This window comes from Myotis yumanensis, unplaced genomic scaffold (genome assembly GCF_028538775.1).
Source record: "Myotis yumanensis isolate MYYU_CA2020_CCGP unplaced genomic scaffold, mMyoYum1.0.hap1 SCAF_2, whole genome shotgun sequence".
Classification (NCBI taxonomy): domain Eukaryota; kingdom Metazoa; phylum Chordata; class Mammalia; order Chiroptera; family Vespertilionidae; genus Myotis; species Myotis yumanensis.
In genome coordinates, this window is record NW_027223753.1 from 112,858,114 (window position 1) to 112,868,801 (window position 10,688).

Consider the following 10,688-nt stretch of genomic DNA (forward strand, 5'->3'; position numbering starts at 1 on the left):
CAATAAAATGAAGACGCACTTTGCTTTGGGTTGGGGAGTGGTTGAGGTTGGGGAGATGGGCAGAGGGATCAGGGCAACTTCCTCTCTAAACTCAGGCCAACTTCCACTATTACCCACGTTTCACAAAGATAGTTCTGAGCTATTCCAATCATTCAAAATGTGTATAAAAGGGAATTATTTTGTTTTGCTTTTATTTGAGGGTTGTTGTTTTTTTCCTATCTTTCCTCAGATAATGGGTAAGCCCAGCTCTTATTTCTTATATACTTTTCTGTGTATATTCATAAACAGTTTAAAAATCATTTGGGCCCAAAAATGATCCCCCCAAATTACTGTAAATTATTATGTCTTTTTCGGTTTTATTTCTTACCAAGTCCATTTCTAGAAAATTCACAATAAAATATTCAAAACTGCATTTACCATTAATACAAAAGTCTAGTTATTTTGGACCTTTATTAACTATAGAAACTAATGTCATCCTTCAGAACAACATCATCACATTTAAGAAAATGTCATGTTATTACATCACACACTGGAATTCCACCAGCCATTTAAAACTCATAGGACTGAGTACATGTCCACACTGTCACTTAAAAACAGGGAGAAGACCAGTGGTGGGATAAAATGGCCATCAAGTCTGTTCCAAGACAAGTGCTTCCCGGCATTGCACCAACCCCAGAAATAAAATAAAGAACTCCTCCTCCTTGCACAAGATGTCCAACAGCTTGGGATGAGGAAGAAATCCTTGGTCACCAGTGTGAGTCAAAGTGCTGGTTATAATAAACCTCGTCCATTACTGTATATTTTTTATCAGGGCCCTCCGATAGCAATCAAAGTATCAAATATTAACGCCAAAGAAAGGACTGATTATATTTTTAAAATAGCATCTAATGTCTTAACTTTCAAACAAAGGCTGCACCATTAAAGAAACATGGACTTTAAATAAACAAACTCTAAAGGCAAGTTCTTCGAAGACAAGTTTCCCTCAGTGGCTGTGAACAGCCGGCTGGTGCAGACACTCCTGAACCAAGTGGTCCAGTTGCACAACTTCCATCTAGGGCCTATGGATAGCCTGAGCCTCCAAGACCTCACAGGTTACCTTTTAAGTTCCAACTTGGTTTCTCCTCTGGAATATAATTATCTTAGGGTACCACAATTGAACAATTTTCGTTATATCTGTGAACCTATTTTCCTGTACAGTCTCTAACATGAATCTAATGTAAAATTCATTACGTCAGTAAGCCGGAACAACGTGAAGGGAAGAATGACAAAGTAGGCTCCTGATTCGATGGTATTTTAGGTTACCAAGTATGACATAATACAACTCCTGACCCAATTTCCACACAATGCATTTATCCAGACCACAACTACTTCACCAGCAGTTGCTAATTACATCACTGTGCTGTGTGGTCATTACATCACCCAGCTGGGAGGTATGGCCTACCAGGCAGTGTTCACTTTTCCAGCTTTTCCCCAGAATAGAGAGACTGCAGACCACCGAGAGTCCCTCTTCTCCTCCAGTCTCAGAACTTTTCTCACATGTTTTTGGTGTTACATCTCAATGGACCAGGTATCTGACTTAGAATGGACAGGAATGGGGTAAGGGTTTGTGCCCAGGAGTTTGTATCAATACTCCAGATTCAGGGCAAAGTCCCTAAGTGTTTCATGAGAATCCTCCCAAAACTACTTTTATGTCTCCTATCTCTAAGCGTTTCCATGTCCTGAATGTCCTGGAATGCCCTGGAAGAATATCACCAGAGTCTCTGCTTCTGTTTCCTTACAATTCCAATATCCAGGGATCCACTCCTTACTTCCAGCTTCACAATATTTGGGAAAGAACCCTGGAAAGACACACCATCACACACACACACACACACACACACACACACACACACACTTGCGCGCGCATCTCGGTATCGTGACTCTCTGCCCCCTCTCCCCCTCCCCCCGCTCCAGGCTGACTTACTTGAGGAAGTATCTCTGGCCAGTGGTCGTGAAGGTCATCTCCCAGCCCGGGGGGAGCGGCAACTCGTCAGTCACGTCGTAGGATTGCTGGCGGAGGTGCGCATGCTGCTGCGCGGCGCTGATCGCTGCGCCCGCGCCCGTGCCCAGCTGCAGGGACGCGGGCGACGAGTGCGAGCGGACATGCTGGGCGCCGCCGGCCAGCCGGGGCCCCGGGTGGCCGCCGGAAGAGTCGGTGCTGGACTGGCGCGAGTGCGAGCCGGAGTCAGGCTCTTTGAAGAACGATTCGGGCAGGATCTTCTTCCGCCACGAGCTGGGCTTGGGGTTCATGACCGAGTTGAAGAGGGCTTCGAGGTCCGTGTCTAGGTCCGGCGTGACATGGATCACTTGCTGCCCGGGCGGTGGGAGCGGATGGGGCGCTGAGGCCGGATTCATCTTCTACAAGGAAAAAGGTCAGATCAGCCTTTTATTTAAAGTCGGAGTAGGAGATACGGGGAGAAAATGGAGAGAAAAGAAAAAGATACAGATACGTATCCGACTCGAGATCCCAGACACTCAGCCAGGAGGCCAGCCGCATGGGGGAGGAGTCCCTCCTGGCCTCCAGAATTATGAAACTTTCTTGGAGCAAAGAAGTTACTGAGAGAAGGAAGAGCGGGAGAGGGGGGAGGAAACTGCACTCCGGACGTTGCTGAACTGTTGGTGGCAAAGAACAGGTCGCAGTTCTACAGGGCAGGCAGCCCCCCAAAGGAATCTCAACCCAAGCCAACTCCACATCTCGACCCCGGAAGCCCAAGGAGCCGGGCACCCTGGAGTGGTGCGCGGGCGCGCTCCAGCGGGCACTACCTGGGCGCGCAGCGAAGCCAAGTCTGGGCGTGCGGGGCAGCCGTCGGGCCTGGATCGCTCGGGGTGCGTCCCGATCTTGCAGGATTGGAGCCGGAGCCCGGTTGGCAAATCCCGACCGGCCTCGGTACCTGGCAGTCGAGGAGCTTCGGCTTTCACATCCCCCAATCTGGCCTCAGGCCTTCGCGCTCTTGAAAGAGGAGGAGAAGCAGACAGCGCGGCCGCCGCGGCTCTCCGACTGTCCCATAAACAAAGTTTGGAGCAAACTCCCACTCCCAGGAAAGAGGCGGGCCCGAAAGTTGAGCTGTTGAATTATGCATGATTGCAAGTCCTGAGCCTGCCTGCCCCCGCTTGTCCCGCCCCCTCCTCCTCCTCCTTCTCCTCCTTCCTACTCCTCCTCCTCCTTCCACCCTCACTCCGGCTCCAGAAAACCTTGGGTGTGATGGGTACTTTGCAGGCTAAGTGGAGAATGTTGCCCCCCACCCACTCTTGGTCGCGCGGACCTCTCCCGCGGAGCTCTGGAAGTGCATTCCTTTGAGTTTACCGCGGACTTGGGGCGGATCAAAGGGAAAGTGACCTGGGCCTGTTTAATCAAGGGCTTGTGGACCGAAACCAAGGCCTGGGGCGGCGGAGGGCTCGCGGGTGAGGGGCCCTGGCGGAGGAAGGGCGGGTCCTTGGCGCCGCGCCCTCCCTTCGAGCCCGGTGCTGAGGCCGGGAGCGAGGGGAGTGCCGCACTAATCCAGGGTTCTGCCCGAGGGCGGGACCGGGTGCGCCCCTGCACGCGGAGACACCAAGGCCAGCCTTCACACAGGAGGCTGCTTGTGACCATATTTGGTCTGGAGAGGAGGCATCTGGGTTGTTTGGCTTTCAGTTGTCTGCTGGAGCGCAGAGGGTGCCCAGAAAGTGCCTCTCGTTAGGGATGCGGCTCCACCAACAGGCGCGTTGTAAACAAACAACCTTCAGCCCACTCTTCAATCCTTAGTTTCCTCTCGGGGGGAACTCAGGTCACTAGAGATGGAGAAGAAATTTACTCAAAGCCGGGTGCTGGAATGGGAGAGCAGTCGTCCCCTCCCCCGCCACATCCGCGTGGGTGGTGGGAGGATTGGAATGTCCCTGACGCCCACCAGAGAGCCTGGAACCGGGATGGAACCCAAGCAGGTGGCTGGAGTAAAGAGGGTGCGCCAGTGACCCGGAAAAAGCCACTCACCCTCCCACGACTGGATCTGGGCGAGGGAGGAGCCCCCTACCCCTAGATCTAGCCTGGCTAGACAGCTGGGAGAAGTAGTAGGCGGCCTTGCCCTCCGGAGAAGTTCAATTCCATCTCTCCTCTCTCCATTGGGGGAAGCGGAGAGTGGCTACGAGGTAAGTCATGCTTCAAAATACCCCTAACCCGCCCCATTTGATTCATATCAAAGTTTGATATAAGTCAAAAAACGCAATATATGTAAAGCACTTTGAACAGGACCCAGCCCACCTACATATCTGCTTGTTAAATAAAATAGAATTGTATTAAGTGTAAGTATTGTGCCTCAACATTTTTATAAGGGTGAAAAGAAGTCAAAATTAAAATCTAAAATTGTCTTGAAGAAACAATTTACCGGAAAGATAAGGCCACCCTATAATTTTGCCTTGAAAAAGGTAGGAGTATTTGGGGCCACTCCCTCAATGGCTGCTGCCCATCACTGCCCCCAAAATAGAACAGAGCCCACCAAAGTGAATCACCTTCCCCCTCCCCCCATTATCTGTTCTTGCTGGTATACTCTGATTCCAGACTCCCCACAAAGTGGTAAAGATCAGGCTGCCCTGGCTGATGGATTCATGGGCAGGGCACATATCTAGTTTGCCAGTTCATCCCCAGACAGGGCACATTCAGAAGGCAGCTGATCAAGGTTCTCTCTCTTTCTCTTCTCTCTCTTCTTCTTTTCTCTCTCTCCTCTCTTCCTCCCCCCCCCTCGCCCCCCCTAAGATCAATAAGCATGCCCTTAGGTGAGGATTAAAAAAAAAAAAATCAAGGCTGCCTTAGGGAAAGACAGCCATGTGGATCACCTTCAAAGTTAAGCAGAACATGACTCTTTTCAGGAGACTGGAATCTTGGGTTTCCCATACAGCAAGTCCTGTTCCCACAGGACCCACATAGGGAAAGGGGAAACCACCAAAAGTCACTCCATAGGAAATAGCATATTTGCAAAAGCTATCTTCAGAAGCCCCCAATTTTGACAATTTTATTTATAAAACTACAGGAAGTGACAGGGACCATATGGTTACTAATTCAGAAGCCACAAGGCCATCCTCATGATTAGAGGATGGAAACTTGAGGCTAGCCCTACTCCAGGAAGGTTGTCACCCAAGAAGGAAGACCCTGCTTTGTAAAGAGTACCTGGCTGTTACAAGAGAAGGAAATGCTGAGGGAGCCATGAAACTAATCCTGCAGTGAGAATCAGGGTTGGGATTGGGAGAGTAAGGATGTTGTCTTCATTTCTTGCTAAGCTTCAAGAAATAGTGGAGGATAGAGGAACAAATACCTGAAAGGAAAACTGAATAGCAGAATAACTCAAAGAGAAAACTCTCAGTTCCCAAACAGCCTATAAGATGCGATAGTAAATGGTTAAAGAGATTTGCTTGAATCCTTCATCCTTCAAATTGCTTCAGGTTAAATAACATTTACATGTGCCTTGTATGTATCAGGTACTGCCCATATGAAGCAGCATGATATAGCAGATACATAGCCTGCATTTCCTTCTTTGGAAAGTATGTCCAATCCTCATAGGATTCTAGATCTAAACACTACACAGGCATTCCTCTGAGATATTGCAGGTTGAATTCCAGACCACCACAATAAAGCACATATCACAATAATACAAGTGTAATCTTTTTGTTGGTGGAAGGTCTTGCCTTCAATTTGTAAAAAAAAAAAAAAAAAAAAAAAAAAAAAAAAAAAAAAAAAATTTGTTAGTGCAAAGCACATTAAAAGGAAGTATGCTTGTACAAATTTTATCTGTTGACCCGTGATTTAGAACACAAGCTTTGAAGTACCTAGCTCTAATCCAGTGATGGCGAACCTTTTGAGCTCAGCGTGTCAGCATTTTGAAAAACCCTAACTTAACTCTGGTGCCGTGTCACATATAGAAATTTTTTGATATTTGCAACCATAGTAAAACAAAGACTTATATTTTTTATATTTATTTTATATATTTAAATGCCAATTAACAAAGAAAAATCAACCAAAAAAATGAGTTCGCGTGTCACCTCTGACACGCGTGTCATAGGTTCGCCATCACTGCTCTAATCTCTGCATTGTCAAGTAACTAATCCTCCTTAAATCACAGATTACTTATTTACGAATTGGAGATAATACCGGGTAGTCTGTGACTTTGTTGCCCTTCAATGGACCACCCTCCTGTTAGTCACACCTTCGTGGAGACCCTTCCACTTAAATCTGGACTGAGCCAGTGACTTGCCTTTGCCAGGAAAATGCAGCAGTGGAACTGTGCTAGTTCCCCACGTAACCCTTGAGAAAATGTGGAAGTTTCTACTTAGAAGTCTTAAGCCACGAGGTAAGAAGTCCAATTACTGGAGAAAGCACATGGAGAGAGAGAAAGTGAGGCTCTGAGATATGTGAAGAGAGGGAGAAGTCCAGCCATCCCAAATCTGAGCTGCACCCAGCCCCCAGCCAGCCCACCAGTTGACTGCAAACACATCAGTGACAGTAAAAGAACCAGAGGCTAGCCCAGCCCAGATTGTAGACCTGTGAGCAAATAAAATGGATAGTTGTAAGCCACTAAATTTAGGAATTTTTTAAATACAAAATGGACAGTCTACAGATTAAATAAGAAAATGCAAATAAAGTTTTTAACACAAATTCTGTTACATACTAAAGCACTCAACAAATAATGGCTGTGATGTAAGACCTCAAAGAATAGATAATATATTATGTATCCCCATTTTATAGATACGGAAACTGGCCCAATGGATTTTAAAGTATTTTGTCCAAGTAAGTACAATGAATTTGAAAAAAAACAAACAAAAAAAAAACACCTGGGATTCAGCCCAAGGTTCATAATCCTAGATCAGATTGCTTTTTTCTACTCTCCCAGCCTGTGTGAGCCAGAAGTTTCTCCCTGTTATTGTCATTTTAAATCAGTGTGATATCTATTGCCTGCCTATCTCATAGAGAAGTTCCATAGCGCTTATAAGATAATTCAGAAGACACTCCTGCCCATATGTAAATCTTTCTCTCCACTTGCAAAGATTTTCCACTGGAAGTTCATGACTACTTCCAAAATTTCCCCTCAACACACTTCCTACTGAAAGCGTCCCTCCTCCCTCTCTGTCCACATCCAATCAAGTAAGTGCTGTAGATATTTTCTTCTGGTTTCCCTCAAATTCGCCCCTGCTGTCCCTCCTCCCCCTACAGGACTTTATCTGAAAGTGCTGCAGTGGCCTCCTAACTGGTTGTTCTGCTTCCAGTCATTTCTGGCCTCCTGTTTTCATGATGTCATCTCTTAGCTCTCAAGTTTTTAGCAACTGCCCACAAAAATAAAGGTCAAAGCTATTAATCTGACCCCAAAGTCTCCCAACAAACTCCCATCTCCTAGCTTTCCGACCTTGATTCTTACACAAATGTGTCCTTCATCAGCTACAAACTCGGATCAAAGCCTATTTGGCCTGTTCCTTCACCACGGCTCTCTCTTTGTTTGAACCCTGCTCATAACTGCCCTCCATACTCCGTTGTCAGCCTTCATTAATCTCTCCCTTCTTTCTTTTTCTTTTCTTTTTTTTTAAATATATTTTATTGATTTTTTTACAGAGAGGAAGGGAGAGAGAGAGATAGAGAGTTAGAAACATCGATGAGAGAGAAACATCGATCAGCTGCCTCCTGCACACCTCCCACTGGGGACATGCCCGCAACCCAGGTACATACCCTTGACCAGAATCGAACCCCGGACCTTTCAGTCCGCAGGCCGATGCTCTATCCACTGAGCCAAACTGGCCTCAGCATCTCTCCCTTCTTTCCCCTACATTCAGGTTGTTCTTTCTTTTTCACTCCCTTGACACACAATTATACATAACACTGCCTTATATTATAACTTTTACCTCAGTATCACTTGCCTCCCCAACTGGCTGGGAACTAGCTATGGGGCTAGAAGCATCTTACATTGCTTTGCGGAATTGTTCTTCTGGAGGCCGTCATTCCCATTGCTCTCTCAGCACCACTGGTGTACTCGTCACAATTTTTAAGGTATCGCCCCATCATTCACAGCAATTTTGGCACTGTGTATGGACTCAACTCCTAAACAGGACCGCAAGCTTTTTGAGGACAATTGTAAGAGGACTTCATTTTCTTTTTGTTTTTCCCCATGCATAACAGAGAGTTCTCCACACAGGAGTGTCCAGTACATGTGGTCACCTCACCCAGTGGCTGTTGAACCGATTATGTTCATCTGCCATTTTTGCCTCAGGTCAGCCACAAGCTGCTTTTCTCAACCCTATGCCCCTGAATTGCTGACTTGATCTGAGTGATTGCAGCTAGGGTGAATGGTCAGAAACTTGGTGGGGTGGGTGAGTTGTTAGAGGACTCTGGCCCAGGAGCCCTTGAGGCAAAACCTGCTTGGACTTGTTGAACCAGTATGAAAAAAAGTCCAAGAGCAGGGTCACCATTAAGAACTGAAGAGGAGCAAAGCAGACAAGAGCCTTGAATAGATAAGAGTTTGATTAGCCCTAGCCAGTTTGGCTCAGTGGATAGAGTATCGATCTACGGATTGAAGGGTTTTGGGTTTAATTCCTGTCCAGAGCACATGCCTGGGTTGCCAGCTTCATCCCCAGTAGGGGGCGTGCAGGAGGCAGCCGATCAATGATTTTCTCTCATTGATGTTTCTCTCTCTCTCCCTCTCTGAAATCAATAAAACTATTTTTAAAAAAATAATATTAATGTTTATTTCAACAGGAGCGTAAGAGTTGACCAGTTTCTTGACAAATCAAGCATGACACTTTGTTTATTCATAATTCACCACATCCCAAGTGTCCGGCAGTGTGGAGCATACATTAAATTTACAATTACTTAAATCACAATGAGTTGGTGTTGCCACCTATTTTTGCATTTACTCTTCCCAGGTGCACATCTCATTGTCACACTTTGCGTTTGTGGTCCTAATAATGCATGACTGGCTTGCTGATAAGGAAGATAATCTATATACTAAAAGCCTAAGCTACCCTTATGTTGGAACCACCAGAATGACCAGTCGCTATGATGCACACTGGTCACCAGGGGGCAGACGCTTAATGCAGGAGCTGCTCCCTGGTGGTCAGTTCACTCCCGCATCCAAGGCAGCGCTATGGAGCAGTGAGCTGGGTGGTAAGGAGCAAGAGGTCCTGGACTGAGAGGATGTCTACCTGCCAGCTTAGGCCCTGTGATCAGGCCTATGCCAGCAGGCGGTCATCCCCCGAGGGGTCCCAGACTTCGAGAGGGCACAGGCCAGGCTGAGGGACCCCCCCCTTCAGTGCACAAATTTTGTACACAGGGCCTCTAGTTTTAATATGATGGTGATGATGATGTATGGACTGTCTTCTGCCTAATGTTATCTATTGCTTCAGCAATGAAGTTAAACCAGAAGAAAAAGAAATTTCTGAGATTTAGTCTTTAATTAGGTACTATGTACAAGTTATTTATCTTTTAGTGTTTTCATAGTATTTAACTGTAAAAAAATATTTTTAAAAGAACAAATTATTCTAAGAAATATTTTCTTAGAAAAGAAAAATACGCTTTGGAAATGTGTAACAATATACAGTGTGGTTCCAGGATTAACCATCAAACTGTATTGTAAAGTTGTCAATTGCAGCATAACCTATAGTAAAGGAAAATTAGAAAATAGTAGGGAAAAACTACTAGTAAAGAAAACACTTAACAAGAGATTGGCTAAGTTTATCTGACAGCATAATGTATCCAATGAAGTGCTTGGTAGCTTTCTGAAAGACTATTTATGAAGACAATGTACCAATGTGAAAAGGATCTTATTTATTATTTTTTATGGAAAAAAAATCCAGAAACAAATATCTATGAACACTATAATTACAAATTTGTTCAAAACTATGGGGTGGGGGGAAGTGGTAGAGATCAACCAAAGGGCTTGTATGCATACATATAAGCATAACCAATGAACCCAGACACAAGGAGGGGTTAGGGCATGTGCTGGGGGCGGGGGGGTGGCAATGAGGGGAAAAGGAGACATATGTAATACCTTAATAAAGAATAAAAATTTTAAAAAAGATAAGTATTTCTTTCTACATACTTAGATCTGTGTAAATCTGTGGATGTGTAACCTGATAGAGAAATAGAATCATCACACTCAGAAGCCTAAATCATATTAATATCACTTTGGGTGTGTCGAGAGAACTACTTAGCAGTGCTTGGATGAAATTTTCAAGGTGTTTAGTTTTATCCATATATTGAAGAAATATATATATTTGAGTGTCCACTGTTTGCAAGACCAGATGTGGTCTTTCAAGCTTGGAAGAGTTTGCAACCTGATAAGACATTCATTGGTTGACGAGTCATTCAACTCCTCCTTCTACCCAAATAAGTTCCAGATCTGGTTACACCAGCTGTTCAAGCCACTGCTCTTCCCCTGTCTTATTTGTCATGTTGACTGGAGCCAAGCATGTACAAGCTCTACTATTATCTCTCTGTCTCAGCATTATCCGGACTTAAGTAAAGCCACTTTTCCTGCCTGGTCAAGAAAGGTCAATTTGTGCCAAGGAGAAGAGAAGAGGACCAGCCAAACCAAGACAGGGTGGAGGGAGCCCAGAACTCAAATTCTGCAACACAAGAGAGCTGACCACATCAATGTGAGGGAGAAATATTGATAAGTTGCCTCCTGCAGGCACCATGACCA

At 45.5% G+C, this 10,688-nt stretch overlaps 1 protein-coding gene across 1 annotated transcript in view; it reads right to left on the minus strand.

The window, feature by feature from the left end:
- WWTR1 (WW domain containing transcription regulator 1) overlaps positions 1-3,087 on the minus strand; it is a 176,066-nt gene extending 172,979 nt beyond the window's left edge. Inside the window, exons 1-2 of the mRNA XM_070405955.1 lie at positions 2,803-3,087; positions 1,964-2,397 (exon numbers count right to left, since the gene is read on the minus strand). Coding sequence (XP_070262056.1) covers positions 1,964-2,394 — 431 coding nt within the window. The 5' untranslated portion in view covers positions 2,395-2,397; positions 2,803-3,087. The remainder of the gene's footprint in view (positions 1-1,963; positions 2,398-2,802) is intronic.
- Positions 3,088-10,688: the final 7,601 nt, after the last annotated feature.